This window comes from Felis catus, chromosome E2, assembly GCF_018350175.1.
Source record: "Felis catus isolate Fca126 chromosome E2, F.catus_Fca126_mat1.0, whole genome shotgun sequence".
NCBI classification, from domain to species: domain Eukaryota; kingdom Metazoa; phylum Chordata; class Mammalia; order Carnivora; family Felidae; genus Felis; species Felis catus.
Genome location: NC_058382.1, coordinates 47,566,574 through 47,584,422, shown reverse-complemented (window position 1 = coordinate 47,584,422; position 17,849 = coordinate 47,566,574). Strand labels below are relative to the sequence as shown.

The window sequence follows — 17,849 nt, the reverse complement described above, 5'->3', positions numbered from 1 at the left end:
GTACAACAAGCTTAAGTGTATAGATCAATTGATTTTTACAAACAGAACACAATAGGGTAACCAGTACCCAGATCAAGAAACAGCATATTACCCGCTGCCCTGAAATTCACTCCCGTTTCCCTGTTTTGGTCACTGCCCACCAGGGCAACCTCCCTCCCCACCCCCAACTCCCAATACCACAGATGGCTTTTGCCTATCCACATAAATACACATGCACAGTCTGCATAATGCTTTCTCTGGCTTTATTTACTCTACATTGTGCCTGTGACATTTGTTCCTATTACTGCCTAGGGCTGTAGTTCATACATTCTCACGGCCATATAAAATCCTTTATGTAATTATACCACAATTTATGGACCCATTTTAGAGCTGGTGGGCATTTAAGTCTCTTCCACTTTGGGGTTACTGAGTACACGTTCAGCTTTACTAGATAATTCCACACAGTTTTCCAGAGTGGTTGACCAATGTACAACTAGTATTTTCAGTGATTTTCAAGGACTATTCTAGTCATTCTGATAGGTGTGTAGTGGTGTCACACTGGGGTTTCAATGTGCACATCGCCGATGATCAGTGGGGTCAAGTGCCTTTTCCTATACTAACTGATCACTTGGATAATTCTTTTGTGAAGCTGAGTTCTTTACTTTTGGGACATCAGAACTGCAAGTGTTGGTGTGAATTTTTCCAGGTTAAGAACTTAAGGATTCTTTCTGTAAACAGAGCGGCTAACTTCAAACAAGCCCCGTTTGGTACAGCTCTGTGACAGAATCCCAGTTACCGAAGACAGCATTTATGCCTATGAGGTCTTTTCTAGCAGGGCCACTCATTCATTCTCTAGATACATTCAGAACACAGAATAGGACTAATAGTAAACATTTCCACAACAAAAGACCGACTACCATCTCACAAGAATATCTAGAACTTGCACAAGTCGATACTCATCAGCTTTGACACTGTTTTGACCCAAGCAATTAATCTACGCTACAAGTTGAAATTTCTCTAACATGATAAAAGGCAGTGAAAAGAGAAGTCTATAACTATCTTTTATTTATTTAAAAAAAAAATTTTTTTTTCAACGTTTATTTATTTTTGGGACAGAGAGAGACAGAGCATGAACGGGGGAGGGGCACAGAGAGAGGGAGACACAGAATCGGAAACAGGCTCCAGGCTCTGAGCCATCAGCCCAGAGCCCGACGCGGGGCTCGAACTCACGGACCGCGAGATCGTGACCTGGCTGAAGTCGGACGCTTAACCGACTGCGCCACCCAGGCGCCCCAAACTATCTTTTATTTTAATAATGTATTTTATGGATACAGAAAAGAGAATATAATAATGAACACTCTTTCACCCATCATCCAATTTTTAACAAATCTTCAAATTCTGTCTATAAGCTTCAGACTTTTTCAAGAATTAAAACACTGCACATACCAAGAGGTAAATATCATCCTGAATATTTTATCATTCCCATGGATCTTTTATATTCTCTGGTAAACACAGAGCTAAGGAAACAATTTTTCTGTGTGTTTGAAATTTGACACAACTATCTTGGTGTACATACACATACTTACGCACTTTTTTTTTGCTAAAACAATGTTTCTAAGATTTATCCATATTAATACACAAAGCTTTAGGACATTCATTTCCACTGCTGTGCAGTATTCTATTGTATAAACATGTCACTGTTTAGTGTATACATTTTCCTATCAAGAGTCATATATATTTTTTTTTTCACCGTAACAAACAACGCCGTGAGAGACACTCCAGTACACATCTCCTGGGCACATGCGGGTGTCTCTGGGAGATATTCCAAGCAGAGCACCTGGCAGAATATGCACTACATGTATCTTTGACTTCTCTGAACACTGTTATAGTGCTTTGCAAAATGGCTTTACCAAATGACCCTCTTACTGGCAGTGTAGGAGAGCTGCTGCTTCTCCATATCTTCAATAGTGCTTAGTGGGAATTTTTAATTTGATGAGCGTAAAATGGAATTATCAAAATTTGCATTTCTCTGGCACTTAGTGATACTGAACATCTTTTCCCATCCTTCCTGAAACACAGGAAATGTAATTATAATTTCCTTGGTAAAGAACTCTGGGGCACCTGGGTGGCTCAGTTTGTTAAGCATCTGACTCTTGATTGAGGCTCAGGTCATTATTTGACAGCTCATGAGTTTGAGCCCCGTGTCATGCTTTGTGCTGTCAGCGTGGAGCCTGTTTAGGATTCCCTTTCTCCCTCTCTCTGTCCCTCCCCGCATCGTGTGTGCTCTCTTGCTCTCAAAATAAATAAGTAAACTTAAAAAAAAAAAAAAAAAAGAACTTTCCATAAAAATAATACAACAAATACAAGGTGTTTTACAATGAACAATATTCCTGGAGCAAATCACTACTGAAATAAGGGGCTTCTCATTCTAGAACTGAGGCAGTACAAAGTTTTGGACTAGAGATGGACAAACTTTTTCTGTAAAGGGCTAAATATTTAATAAATGCTTTAGGCTTTGCAGGCCATACCATGTCTCTTACAACTACTCAATCATGCAGTGATATGTAAACAAATGAATGTGGGTATCTTCCAATCAAATTTTATTTATTGATGTATCACTGATATTTGAATTTCATATAACTTTCCCAAGTCAAAATTATTCTTCTTTTGATTTTTTTTTTTTAAATTTACTTAAAAAATGTGAAAACTCATTCCCCATGGGCCATATAAAAACAGGTGCTGGGCCAGATTTAGCCCTTGGGCTGTGGTTTACCAACCTTTGTTTTAGGCTATTCCTGATATTCTGTTTTGAACATGCTTGCCCACCCTCCTACCTTGTTATTTTGCAAAATGCCTCTGATTATACTCACTTAGGGAATCTCAAAGTAGTCTGCAATGCCTTTTCATGTTTATCTCAGCCAACTTAAAAACAAACTTAAAAGACAAAGCTGGTCTCCATGAACCTCAAACCACACTTTGCAGACTGGCTGAGGAACATCACAGATGCCACTGTTCTTAGAAAGCTCTTGACTGCGAGCTACAAGAGAAAAAAATAGGAGGCTGAATGGAGAACTCACTGTTCGAACTGGCGTACAGAGTTCGAAGGGAGAAGCCACTGAGTGTCAGCTCTCTCAGTTGGTTCCGCTCACAATGCAGCTGCTCCAAGCTACATAAGGAGTTGAGATCTAAGTCAGCCAGTTGATTGTCCCGCAAATCCATGTGGGTGATGTATTTATTTCCCTCCAGATTTTCAGTAACTACAGTTTTCAAATGGTTCATCCTTAATAGAGAATAAGGAAATCATTAGAAATAAATTCTACTAAATGTGCTTATCAAAAGAAAAGAGGTATGATCTCTTTCTTTTCTAAACAACTAAAAATTTTCACTACTTGCTTTGGCTTGCAAGGTATTAATAACCCTGAAGAGCTGTACCTTGAGTTCTTTCTTTATGAACTAAGTTAGGCAATCCAGACTTGCAAATACATATACAAATTAAATAGAGAGGGAAGAGGGATCATGCCTACAAACAATTACTTAAAAACTTACATCCAAAGACATAATAAAGTTAGGTAGGCACGAAGAAGCACACCAAATGAACAATAAGATGAACATAACCTTCTGGGTTAATGAGCAGCAAAGCAGTCGTAGTGCACCATGTAGAGACCAAGAGGAAGCAGCCATACTTTCTCCCGTTGCTCTGCCTACTCTCTCTTATGCTAAGATTCACATTTCATTAATTACTAGAGAGGAAAATAATCTGTATCTATATGGAGTAGTTCAAGGGCAAATTATAGAAAATGGCTTCTTGGTTCTCTTCTACCCAAGTATAGGATTTAGTGCACGTAGCCATGTTCTCATTTTCTGGTATTTCAATACACTTTTCTGTTAACTATTTTTTTAATGTTTATTTATTGAGAAAGAGACACAGACATGAGTGGGGGAGGGGCAGAAAGAGAGGGAGACACAGAATCCGAAGCAGGCTCCAGGCTCCAAGCTGTCAGCACAAAGCTGGACGCAGGGCTCGAACCCATGAACCGTGAGATCATGACCTGAATGAAAGTCGGATGCTCAACTGACCGAGCCACCCAGACGCCCCTCTGTTACTATTTCCTTACAAGGGACATCAATGGCTTAGTGTAAATGACAGACATTTACACTATGTGTATGTGTGTCTTTTATGTGTATGTGTCTTTTATCAGCTTTCTTTAGGAAAATATTATAACTAGAAAATGAAACTCATACAAAATTCCTAGGAAAACCTTTAACATTTAAAATCTAATATAATGGGTATCAAGAAGAAACCCAATGATTCAATAAAAAATGGTCAAGTTTAAGAAAAATACAAATTACCAATAAGCATATTAAAACGATGCTCGGGGACATCTGGGTGGCTCAGTCGGTTAAGCATCCAACTTCAGCTCAGGCCATGATCTCATGGTTCATGAGTTCAAGGCCCATTCGTGTTGGGCTCTGTGCTGACAGCTCAGAGCCTGGAACATGCTTCTGATCCTGTGTCTCCCTCTCTCTCTCTCTGCCCCTCCCCCACTTACATTCTGTCTCTCTCTCAACAATAAATAAACATTAAAAAAATTTTTTTGTTAAAGATGCTCAACCTCACTCATAAGTAAATAAATACTGATTAAAACAATGAAGTATTATTTTCTCCCACTACACTGACAATAAAGAAAAAGGCTGCTAAGATCCAACATTGACAAGGATGTGTAGAAATGGGAATTCTTACAAAATGTTGCTGGGAGGGTAACTCAGAACAACCTTTGTCAAAGGTAATGTAAAAGTGTCTATCACATGGTATACCTACCTCACTCATAATCTCTGCTACTGAGTGAAAACTGAAGCTTTACTACAGCTTGGAAAATGTTTTAGAGAAGTCTTTATAAAGAGAAAACGTAAAAGGACATCAGAGGTCCACCCAGAAGAAGGCATGGTGAAAAATGGCCTCACCTTAAATCCACATGTTTGATATGGCTCATCCTATTCAGCACCCCAAGGTTTAGGACTTCCAGGTGATTTCCCGCCATAACTACTTTATCTAACATAGTGAGTTTCTCATAAACCTCAGGAATATGACTAAAGTTGTTGAAGGAAATTCCCAGGGAAGAAAGCTGTTGCAGATTTCCCAGTTCCTCAGGTAAAGTTGTCAGAAAGTTGCCATCAACACAGAGGGTTTGAAGACTGCAGGAAGAAAACAAAACAAGACTTTATGAAAGGTTTTAATTGGAATGAAAAGAACTAGAAATATGGATTCTGACATACATCACTAATTTATTATGAATCCAATAATAATAAAATACCCTATCTATACAGACTCAATGAAATACACATAACTGACATGGATGGTCCCTCCAACATCAACAATAGTCAGAACCTCTGCTATTGAAACTGAGGGACTAATAACTAGTTACTGCTGCAAGTAACTGCTGCTGACTAGAATCCTCAGACTTGCATGATTAATTTCACTGCAAGAGCTCATGGGACTACCTTCATTCCAAATGCCAGACAAGCTCCTTACTCTGCAAGTAAAAATGAGTCTAGCAAAAGTCAGATACTTACTTTAGCAGATTGCCAATCTGACTTGGTAGGTCATGAAATCCATTACAGGAGAGGTTGAGCTCAGTCAGGGTAGAAATCTCACATAACAATACAGGAAACAACCCAAGTTTATTGTGGGACAAGTTCAGGCCCTTCAGCTGAGAAAATCTAAAAAGCAAAGGTACAAATTATACTGCTGAATGAAAAAGACATCTATTAAAAAAAATTTTTTTTAATGTTTATTTTTGAGAGACAGCGTGAGTGGGGGAGGGGCATAGAGGGAGGGAGACACAGAATCTGAAATAGGATCCAGGCTCTGAGCTGTCAGCACAGAGCCTGATGCAGGGCTCGAACTCATGGACCGTGAGATCATGACCTGAGCCAAACTCAGATACTTAACCGACTGAGCCACCCAGGCACCCTAGCCATCATTTTAGATGTCCACTGCAGAATTTGTTCCACAAATATCTGTTGAGCACTCACTACCTGCCAAACATTGAGTACAGCACAGACACTAAGATGCCTAACACTGGGACCATACAGTGAAGGAAATCAGGTCTAGTGCAATGGGAGTTCTTCTCTCTTCTCCTTAAAAACGGAGAAAATTTTAAAGAAAATCTCATATCAAAGTCCTATTGATATGCTTAAAACATCTTCCTTTATGAAATTTCTACATGCAATATATAAAATTTTATAACAATTCATCAACGCACACAGGAATAGCTAACAAATATGTACATCAAATCCCATTATAAGCAACTTTTTACATATTGAAATTTATATTGGCTCAAATATCACTTGAAGTGAATGGGACACTTAGAGTTTTAAAGTATGTATGTATTAATGGAGTTTTACTGTAATAGAATCTAACAGAGAACATGAAATAGTAATTTTTAATGCTTCTGTTTTGTTCCTAGAAATAAAAGTATCTATGCCATCTTAACCAGAGATAATATCATCATAAACTGGATCTAAAGGAATCACTCTGCTAATTCTACTTAGGAATATTATACTTATGATTATACTAGTGCAAGAAGGTAAGGCTGAGGTGGTGTTTTCCATGATACCGATCCGTATCACCTGCTCCTAGATTTGAGTCACTCTTCCAAATTTTCAACTTTTGATTTCCAATTGTCCTGACCTTGAGTACTGACTGTTCCTTTGGCTTGGTGCCTTGACTTGAGAATTCCTAATACAGCCCTCAAATTAGATAAAACCCTATTTTCACAGCAACTCAGAAGAAAACACTAGTAAATGCTAGAAACTCACTTAAAATGATAGCTTGTATTGTTTTTACATAACAATATAATTAAAAGTATTATCTCATTACTAAATATAGGCTTAAATCTAAAAAACTTTGTAAAACACATCAGATGAGATAAAAATACAGTGCTTTCTCAAAATTATTTTAGAAATATTATTATTAAGTAAAATATGTACTTTTTTTTTTTTTTTTTTTTTTTTTTTTAAGTAGGCCTCATGCCCAGCACGGAGCCCAACACAGGGCCCAAACCCACAACTGTGAGATCAAGACCCAAGTCAAGATCAAGAGTCAGATATGTAACTGACTGAGCCATTCAGGTGTCCCTAAAATATGTACTTTCAATGTGTATTATCTTTCTAATCACCATGTAATCTGAATTCTTTAATGTCCAATTTCTCCCTTGCTCACAAGCCCAGGCAATTAGTTATATCAAATATTTACTTAAAAAAATTTTTTTTAATGTTTTATTTATTTATGAGAGTGAGAGCTAAAGTGGGGGAGGGACAGAGAGAGAGGGGAAAGAAGATCTAAAGTAGGCTCTGCACTGAGAGTAGCAAGCCTGATGTGGGGCTCAAACTCACAAATTGTAAATCATGACCTGAGCTGATGTCAGACACTCAAGCAACTGAGCCACCCAAGCAATCCTCTTCCATCCATTTTAAAAGGGAGGAGGGTGGTAATGTGGGTGGAGGGAGGGAATGGGGAATATATTCTAACAAAGATGGAAAATATATGGGCCATAGTCCCTAAGGAGTGGAATGGTTCTTTTATCAGAGGGGAGAAGTTTCATAGTTGTCTAAGGCTTAGAAGCTAGTGTTAATAGGCACACAACAAAGATAAAAGTCCCACACTGGGAGTGGAATTCTTGAAATTAGGCCTATTTCCTTTAAGTTATTTAAGTTTGATACTTAGGATTCAAAAACTTGCCATACACTCAATCTCTCAATTTACCCTGGCTTCAGATCAGGCGTCACTATCAGTGAATTATATAACAAGATTGTCTAGCTCAATGGCAACACACTGTGGCCTCCGTAACAGAATATTTGCATCTATCTCCTGTCTTATGGAGGGAAAGGGGGAGTAAGAAAACTGCACAAATAGGGGCGCCTGGGTGACTCAGTAGGTTAAGCGACTGACTCTTGATTTTGGCTCAGGTCATGATCTCACAGCTTGTAAGTTCAAGCCCTGTGTCAGGCTCTGCACTGACAGTGTGGAGCCTGCTTGACATTCTCTCTCCGTGCCCCTTCCTCACTTGTGCGCACACGCTCTCTCTCTCAAAATAAATAAACTTAAAAAAAAAAAGAAAACAGCATAAATAAAGCATAAACAAAAATTCTACTCTTTTTCAAAACAGAGAAAATTTTCAAATATGTGTATGATGTTAAGCATGCTCACCTTCAGGTACAACTAAGACAGTGATCCCGATTTGGTTTGAGTAAGTTATTCTGGAAACCTATTCTCCACATACCTGTAGAGAGTGTCAAGGCCCCCTGGTCTTTCCAGCTGCATGAAGTTGTGTCGCAAGTTGAGGTAGGTGATATCTTGACTATAGAAGAGATGCTCAGGAACCTCCTCAAGGCTGTAACACGAGAGGTCGACGGTGCTGATTCGCTGGGACACCACCTGAATAGGGTCAAGGAGAAGAGCCATCTCAGCTAGAGCAGCAGAACAAATGTCTCTCACCCAGCAAAGGAAGGAATGCCATTTATAAAAAAAGTGCTAATTTTAACAATTGGAAAGAAAAAAAGGTAATGAGATCCAATTACTCATTTATAAAAACCAGTTCATTTTTCCTTTTTCCTAAAACCATTAAGCTGCTTGAAACACACAATGGTGTAAGCTGTAAAGTGTAAGTAAAAGGAAAAAAAAATCATAAAGGGGAAAAGTTAACATTTCATGCAAGAAGATAAGATGATTCAAGATAACTATACAAAACTTTGGCAGGCTGTGTGATATTGAAAGCCATGGCCTTTTGTACCCACAGGCTCTGCTACTTACTAGTGCAGTTTCTTCATCTGTTGTGAGGATAAAATAAATTCAGCACACAGCACACTGCTTAGTATACAAAAGGTACTCAAAAAATATTAACTTCTCTTATAAGGTCAAAAGAATGGAATAGCTATTTAAAACTGAGATTAGTTTATTCAGAACAGATTTCATTACCACTACAATAGAAGTACATAAAATTCAATAAAACCAAAACAAGTTTTTATTTCTATAATAGTCTGCTAATAAAAGATAGGTTGTGAAAATTGGTCTAAAAACCAAACAAAATCACTAGAAAAGTTATTCATGTTTTATGGCATCTCATTATACTAAAACAATACTTTATGCAACTATTTAGTTCCACAAAGAAAAATGTGCTAAAATTCTGCAAAGATAGCTGGGAGAACAAGAAAATTTGGAAACTGCAATACAATTTTAGGGCACTGCATCTTTAAAGATTAAAAAGCAGAAATTATGCTGAAAAGCTAATTATCCTCAGCATAGCGGAACAATGGTTTGTAACAGGATCACAGGTCATGTCCCATAATAAGTTCAAATTTAAAGTGGTTCATCACAGCTGTACTAAATATATTCAGACCAAGAAGGACTAGTCTAGGAATTAGGGAATGGCTCCATCTATCCCTGACCACAGTGGTGGAGGGAAAGTGATTTGAATCTTATTGTGTCTCAATTCTTCTCAGAGATGGTATAAAGGTAAAGTGCACCTGAAAACATGTTTGAATACATTTTGTACTATGCAAACATAAATAATAAGGTAAGGACCGGGTGGAATTCTATTATTTCATTCATTATAAACTTAGAGGAGCCTAAAGGAAGATACCTAAGAATTACAATTCACTCTCTTTGGAGTGAGTTCAGCTTCAAGATACATTTCTGTTGGGCTTTTACATTCTTATCACCACATCAGGACATTTGACAGCTTATCACCTTGGACGCTTGTCGCTGCCATCTCTGGCACTCAGCCAATGTCTCAAAGCTGACATGATAGGTCTGAGCCTGGGCTCCAGCTGAGCTGAATGCAAGGGAGTGCTGCCGTCGCTTCACTTCTTCCACCTGAGGAGGAGGAGGCAAGGAAACCAGGACCAAGACAAAAAAAAATCCTAGTCAGAGAGCAAAGGACAGTAACAAGAAAAATAAGTCAACTTTTTAAAATGGGGCAAAAGAGAGGCGCCTGGGTGGCTCAGTCGGTTAAGCGTCTGACTTCAGCTCGGGACATGATCTCACACCTCGTGAGTTCGAGCCCCACGTTGGGCTCTGTGCTGACAGCTCAGAGCCTGGAACCTGCTTCAGATTCTGTGTCTCCCTCTCTCTCTGCCCCTCCCCTGCTCACATTCTGTTTCTTCTCAAAAAATAAACATTAAAAAACATTTTTTTGGGGGGGCGCCTGGGTGGCGCAGTCGGTTAAGCGTCCAACTTCAGCCAGGTCACGATCTCGCGGTCCGTGAGTTCGAGCCCCGCGTCAGGCTCTGGGCTGATGGCTCAGAGCCTGGAGCCTGTTTCCGATTCTGTGTCTCCCTCTCTCTCTCTGCCCCTCCCCCGTTCATGCTCTGTCTCTCTCTGTCCCAAAAATAAAAATAAAAACGTTGAAAAAAAAAATTAAAAAAAAAATTTTTTTTTAATGGGGCAAAAGATCTGATCAGATGTTTCTCCAAAGAAGACTTGAGAAATGACCAGTAATAACATGAAATGTTCAACATCATTACTTATTAGATAAATGCAAATCAAAATTGAAAGACACCACATCACATACACTAGGAGGGCTAAAGTTAAAAATAGAAAATAACAAATGTTGGATAACAAGTATTAGCAGGTTCTGGATCCCTCATACACTGCAGTGGGAACGTAAAATGGTTCAGCCACTCTGGAAAACAGTCTGGCAATTCCTCAAAAGGTTGAACATAGAGTTACCATGTGGCCCAGCAATTCCACTCCTACATATACACTCAAGAGAACTCAAAACATACATTTATACAAAAACTTACACATGAATTAGAGCAGCACTATTCATAATAGCCCAAAAGGAGAAACAACCTAAATGTCCATCCATCAACAGGTATGCGTATAAACACTGAATGTGGTATATTTCAGTGGAATATTATTTAGCCATAAACAGAAGATATTGCTGCACACTATATGAACCTTGAAAAGATTATGTGAAGTGAAAGTCACAACCATATACTGTATGATTCCATTTATATGAAGTCTTCAGAATCAGCAAATCTGTACAGACAGAAAGTAGATTAGTAGGTGCCCAGGACTAGGGAAGAAATGGAGAGATGATGGCTAAGTAGTGCAGGGTTTCTTTTCAGGGTGATGCGGTGATGGTCACAAAACAGTAATACACTAAAAGCCACTGAACTGTACACTTTATATGGGTGAATTATATGGTACATGAATTAAATCTCAATCAAGCTGTTTAAAAAAAGCAAAGGAGGGGCGCCTGGGTGGCTCAGTCGGTTAAGCATCCGACTTCGGCTCAGGTCATGACCTCGCGGTCCATGAGTTCGAGCCCTGCGTCGGGCTCTGTGCTGACAGCTCAGAGCCTGGAGCCTGTTTCAGATTCTGTGTCTCCCTCTCTCTCTGACCCTCCCCCATTCATGCTCTGTCTCTATCTCAAAAATAAATAAACGTTAAAAAAGAAATTTTTTTTTAAATAAAAAAATAAAAATAAAAAAATAAAAAAAGCAAAGGAATAACTTATCCAGCAACTATGTTGAAGGAATAGGACTCGGGCATAATCGTAAGTAAATGTATTAATTATTCTTTAAGTCACAACCCAGTCTCAATTTGGTAATGAAATATTAGCTGAATAAATACATTTTACTGTTCTGCATGCTGGGACAAGCAGAGGAGAAAACAACAAAGCGCCTACTCTAAGTGGGGTTTAGACTTGCGGAAACACACTCTAACACCAAAATGGTGACATAGCATAGCATGATATAATATGTAAGATGTAACATCAAGAAAAATAAAGCAGGGGAAAAGCTTGGAGGACAGGGTGGGTGGTCTGAATTATGAACAGGTCAGTAAAGGAAGGACTCGGCTGAGGTAACATGTGAGCAAAGACCCTAAGGGGGTCAAGGCATGAAAACCTCCTGGGGGAGGAGCATTCCATGCAGGGCAAGAGCAAGTACAAGTGCCTGTGATGCAAGAAAGCATCCCATGTTTCGCAACAGGAGAGTCTCTAGACCCACAGGATAAGAGCCAATGTTTCCATTGCAAAGATACGACAGTTCCAACCCTTCCCCTATCCTGGGGTACAATGGAGGTAGCTGCCTGCCTACAAAGGGTGACCTAGCCTGCTTTTTGGACTCTCTTTCCTTACCTACTAAGTACTGGACTAGATGCCATTTTTTACCCCCTCCAGGGTTGAAGTAGATAGGAAGGACAGGAAAGATAAAAGCTCAAAGGTTCTTACTAGACAAGCAGAGTCATAACCTGACTTTGCAGTCTCCAGGCCTAACAGATTTTAAAGGGAGGTTTTTCCTCAATGGGGCCTTTTAAGGATTCTTTTGGTTACCCCCACCTCAAGCCAAACAATGGATGACTTCTTAGTTACAGATCCCTTGACCTGGCTAATGCATATTATTCCAGTAGTTGACTATGCCCTCCCAGACATGAAGGAATCTGGTGGTCCATTTACAGCCTGTCCTCCAGGGAAGCCTATTTGCCCCTCTGGGTGGCCCTGCTAGACAAGATCTAAGAGAATCCACCCACTCATCCATTTTTCCACCTATCCACCCACTGGTTCTCACTTTCTCTCAACCCTTCTGGGTCACATACTAACAAACCCAAGGAGCACATGATGATCCCAATGCCTGAGTCAGGCTCTTAAGCTACCTGGCTGCATTGGTAACTCATCTCTTGTCCTCAAGACTCCTTGGTCAGAAGGCAGGACACCAGTCCACTATGTTTCCCTTACTGTAGGGGATCCGTATCAAGCTCTCTTGAGTCCTGTTGCAACCTCTTTCACTAGGGGTGAGAAAACAGGCAGAAACCTTCTCTGTTCCCATTTGGGGTGGTAATAAAGATTCACTGCACAACAGCAGTTCTCATCAAAGCAATTCTCCCCCAAAACTCCAACAACCTACCTCACATAGCTTTGAAGAAGATAAAGCCTTTGTAGTTATGAAACCACTTATATCTTTCTCTGACATGTTATTTTGATATGTCATAGGTACTGAATCTTGGTGAGTCAGCTGGGAACTTCCAAATTATACTCGTAAATCATTAGGTTTCTGGTGCCAAGTAAAGATTGAATCCAATGGCAGAAACATGATAATACTTTAAGTGAAAGAGAATCATATTAAAAAGATCCAAATAAAATTACATAATATTCATAACATTCGATTGCAATGATCACAATAGGACCGCTTTTTATTAGTAATAAATCAAGGCAAGTGAATGAGTCTGTGTCAAAATAAAGGATCTTATTGAAATGAAGAATAGATATTAATGACTGTTTCAGAATAATCTTTTAAATATTTTATTACAGGATATTTGACACAGGAAATAATATACTCATATAATGTCAAATTTTTTTTCTTTATATATAATGTCAAATATTGAGAAACAATTGTAAATCTCCCACTGGAAGTTAATTTGTCAATTTATCTAATTATGTTAATTTTTGCATTATATATATTAAGACTACATCATAACACATGTACAACTTCAGAATTATTATATTCATCATGAAATGTTCCTTTCATCCTTTTGGAATGAGCCTCTTTATACCTACTAATTCTTTTGCACCAAAGTCTTTTTTTAGATATTAGTTTTATTGACGTATAATTTTAATAAACTTTGTGATTTTTTTTACTTCACAGATTCTAAGTGAATAATTTAATAAGCTTTTATAAATGAATACAGCTGTATAAGCCCATCACCCCCAATACTTCCCTTTGTGCTTTTCTATAATCAATCCCTTCCCCTCTGCACCCAGGCAAGTGCCTGTTTTCTATCACTATAGTTGTCTTTTTTTAGAATTTCATATGATAGAATCATACAATAAACAGACTTTTTTATACCTGGCTTCTTTCACTTAAAATAATGCTTTTGAGACTGATCTTTGTTTTGGAAAGTGTCGGCAGTTCATTCCTTTTTAGTGCTTACTAGTATTCCATTGTGTGGACATAACTCCTGTGTTTATCAATTCACCAGTAGTCAATGAACATTTGGCTTGTTTCTAGTTTTAACAATTATGAATAACGCTGTGACGAACATTCACTTCAAGTCTTTGTAAAGATATGTGTTCATTTCCCAATATCTTGGAGAAAAGCTGGGTCATCTGATATACATATGTTTAAGTTTACAAGAAATAAAAAACTATCTTTCAAAGAGACTGTACTCCTACCAATGACATAAGCAATCCAGTTGTTCCTCATCTTGCTAAATCTGGTACTCATCAGTCTTTTGATTTTTAGTCACTCTAGTGGTGTGTAGTATCTCACTGTGATATTAATTTGCATTTCCCTAATGACTAATGATGGTGAGAATCTTTTTATGTGTCTATTTGCCATGTGTATATCTTCACTGGTAAAGGATATGCTCCAATCTTTTGCTGAGTTTTTACTACGTTATTTGTCTTCCTATCACTGTGTTGTAAAAGTTCTTTATATATCCTGTAGACAAGTCCTTTGTTCCATATAAACTTTCATAAAAGTATTTTGTCTGATGTTAATATAACCACACCGATTTTCTTTTGGTTGTTATTAGACTAGCATAATTTTCCCACCATTTCACATTCAACATTCTAATTGTTAGGTATGTCTCTTATAAACAGCAAGTACTAAGATTTTAAATAAGAATCTAATAATCACAATTATTATAAATATTGATATATTTAGATATGTTTCTATCACTAAAATTTGTGGGTTTTTTTAAAAATATTTATTTTTGAGAGAGACAGAGCATGAGTGGGGGAAAAGCAGAGAGAAAAGAAGACAAAGAATCTGAAGCAGGCTTCAGGCTCTGAGCTATCAGCACAAAGCCCGATGTGGGGTTCAAACCCATAAACCGTGAGATCATGACCTGAGCCAAAGTTGGACTCAACCGACTTAGCCACCCAGGTACCCCTCTATCACTATAATTTGTGATAATTTACCATGCTAATCATTGTGTTCCTTTTTCTCCACTCTTTTTCTGTCTTCTTTTAGCATTACAGAATTTTTTTTTTTTTTTTTTAATATTTGTTTTTGAGAAAGAGAGAACATGAGCAGGGGAGAGGCAGAGAGAGAGGGAAATAGAATCTGAAGTAGGCTCCAGGCTCTGAGCTGTCAATGCAGAGACCAGTGTGGGGCTCAAACTCACAAACTGTGAGATAATGACCTGAAATGAAGTCAGATGCTTAACTGACTGAGCCACCTAGGCGCCCGGCATCAAAGAACTTTTTATATTCTCTTTTTCCACTCTACTTTTGTTTTTAACCTTTATTTTTGAGAGAGAGAGTGAGAAAGAGAGACAGAGTGCAAGTGGGGGAGGAACAGAGACAGAGGGAGACACAGATCTGAAGCAGGCTCCAGGCTCTGAGCTGTCAGCACAGAGTCCGATGCAGGGCTTGAACCCACAAACTGTGAGTTCATGACCTGAGCCTATGTTCGATGCTTAACTGACTGAGCCACCCAGAGGCCCCTTTCCCACTTTACTTTTTTTAGTGGCTGTCCTTAAAATTTTTTAATTCACACTTTTTTTTCTAATGAAGTTGAACGTTATTTGGTGTTTCTATCCTCTTATTCCAAGACTATATCACATGTTACTTATTAAACATACCACCACATCTTAAATATCACTCAGGGTAGTTTGAGCTTTAGTAGTTTAAATTTATATTTAAAATATAAAAAAAGTTTAAACTTCTTACAATTAATATTAACTTTACCATCGTTATTTTATCAGTGTCTGCACTCATCGTTTCTTATTTCTTAAAACTTCCCTTTGAATTTACTTTCCCTTGTTGTATCTTTTTCTTTCTTCCATCTTTCCTCCTCCTTCCTTCTTTCCTTCCTTCCTCCCACCCTCCCTCCCTCTCTCTTTCTCTTCCTTCCTTTCTTTCTCTCTCTCTCTCTTCCTTTCTGGTGGGCGGGGGGCATTTTTTTTTTAACCTATTTTCTTCATTCTGTCCTTCAGCCCCCAAGACCAGAACCAGGTCTTATATTGCTAAGTGGTAGGTTTCTGCCTCCTGGTTGATACTGAAGTATACACATTCATTTAGTGGCAGCTTATTCATTTCCTGGTTATGGGCCACATAAATGGGTCATTCCACCTCTCTAGGACAATAGCAACAACAAGACTTGGTTCCAGTCAGTGGTTAACAGCAGTTTTGGGCTGTTTTGTTTTTGTTTTTTCCAGCAGTCCTTCAGGGGCAGAATACCACTCATCTCTTACTTAAGCCTGGGCCAGGTTCCCCTCATAAGTAGAGGACTTTTAAACCCAAATACTTAGAGGAGCTACACATTTGGGCTGCCACAACCTTTCAGGCCCAGAACCCAGCAGGCCCTCAGATTCAGACCATTTCACTACAAGCACTTCTATTCTACATTCCTAAGCCCAACTGTGCCTTTTGAATATTGTATATTTAAAACTGTATATTTACCTTTTGAATATATATATTTTATCTATATATAGATGATGTATTGTGTATCTGGAGCAGATTGGGTGTTTCAACGCATGAATTCACTAAGTTTTGTCTGGAAGCTCTCTCAAATTCAGACTGTTTTATGATATTCAAAATCAAAAATAAAAGAAACAAAATGAGGTATAGCTTCATATAAATGTTAATATATCTGTTTCCAGTCATCTGTCAGTCTGATGGACTTGCAGCTGAACTCCTTGCCCAGGGTGGGGAATTCTCTAGTACAGACAAGAAATAGTGTGCTTCCCTGGCTGCTGGAGAGGGGCTTGTGACCATCCCAGACTCTGAATTTTAGTATAAATGACGGAAAAGGAGAAGTTGGAGACAATCTGTTTAAGGAACGGATGCTGGCAGGAAGCTGGCAGGGCAGCATCCTCGATCTACCCAGGTGTTACCGATGGCAGCATCCAGTGCCTAGCAGTGGAGGCAGAGGTATCATCAACAAATGGGTTCTGCAGCAGAATTTGGGGTATGGGGGCACCTGTGTGGCTCAGTTAGTTGAGCGTCTGACTTCAGCTCAGTTCATGATCTCACAGTTCTGGAGTTCAAGCCCCACGTTGGGCTCTGTGCTGACAGGTCAGAGCGTGGAGTGTGCTTCATATTCTGTGTCTCCTTCTCTCTCTCTCTGCCCTCCCCTGCTTGTGCTCTCTCAAAAAAAAAATAAATATTTTAAAAAGAGAAGGGAAGGGAAGGGAAGGGAAGGGAAGGGAAGGGAAGGGAAGGGAAGGGAAGGGAAGGGAAGGGAAGGGAAGGGAAGGGAAGGGAAGGGAAGGGAAGGGAAGGGAAGGGAAGGGAAGGGAAGGGAAGGGAAGGGAAGGGAAGGGAAGGGAAGGGAAGGGAAGGGAAAGGAAAGAAAAGAAAAGAAAAGAAAAGAAAAGAAAAGAAAAGAAAAGAAAAGAAAAGAAAAGAAAAGAAAAGAAAAGAAAAGAAAAGAAAAGAAAAGAAAAGAAAAGAAAAGAAAAGAAAAAGAAAAGAAAGGAAAGGAAAAGAAAAGAAAAGAAAAGAAAAGAAAAGAAAAGAAAAGAAAAGAAAAGAAAAGAAAAGAAAAGAAAAGAAAACAAAAGAAAAGAAAAAAGAAGAAAAGAAATTTGTGGTATGGATACTTTTTGACCTCCCAGAGAATCTGTGATGTAAATAAACCAATTTTATGCTTAAATTAGGCTGAGTAGGCTTCTTCCGGACCTAACAACTCTAAAAAACAACGTTGTAATGCAATCTTTTTTTTTTTTTTAATTTTTTTTTAACGTTTACTTATTTTTGAGACAGAGAGAGACAGAGCATGAACAGGGGAGGGGCAGAGAGAGAGGGAGACACAGAATCAGAAACAGGCTCCAGGCTCTGAGCTGTCAGCACAGAGCCCGACGCGGGGCTCGAACTCACGGACTGTGAGATCACGACATGAGCCGAAGTTGGACGCTT

At 38.8% G+C, this 17,849-nt stretch overlaps 1 protein-coding gene across 3 annotated transcripts in view; it reads right to left on the bottom strand.

The window, feature by feature from the left end:
• Nucleotides 1-17,849, bottom strand: part of PHLPP2 (PH domain and leucine rich repeat protein phosphatase 2) — an 81,074-nt gene that overhangs the window by 26,632 nt on the left and 36,593 nt on the right. For 2 of the 3 annotated variants that reach the window (XM_023246184.2, XM_023246186.2), the window contains exons 5-9: nucleotides 9,728-9,853; nucleotides 8,262-8,416; nucleotides 5,551-5,697; nucleotides 4,942-5,172; nucleotides 3,057-3,259 (exon numbers count right to left, since the gene is read on the bottom strand). In XM_023246184.2, coding sequence (XP_023101952.1) covers nucleotides 3,057-3,259; nucleotides 4,942-5,172; nucleotides 5,551-5,697; nucleotides 8,262-8,416; nucleotides 9,728-9,853 — 862 coding nt within the window. Of the gene's footprint in view, nucleotides 1-3,056; nucleotides 3,260-4,941; nucleotides 5,173-5,550; nucleotides 5,698-8,261; nucleotides 8,417-9,727; nucleotides 9,854-12,891; nucleotides 13,009-17,849 lie in introns of those variants that run through there. The other variant, XM_019819993.3, reaches the window with a different exon arrangement.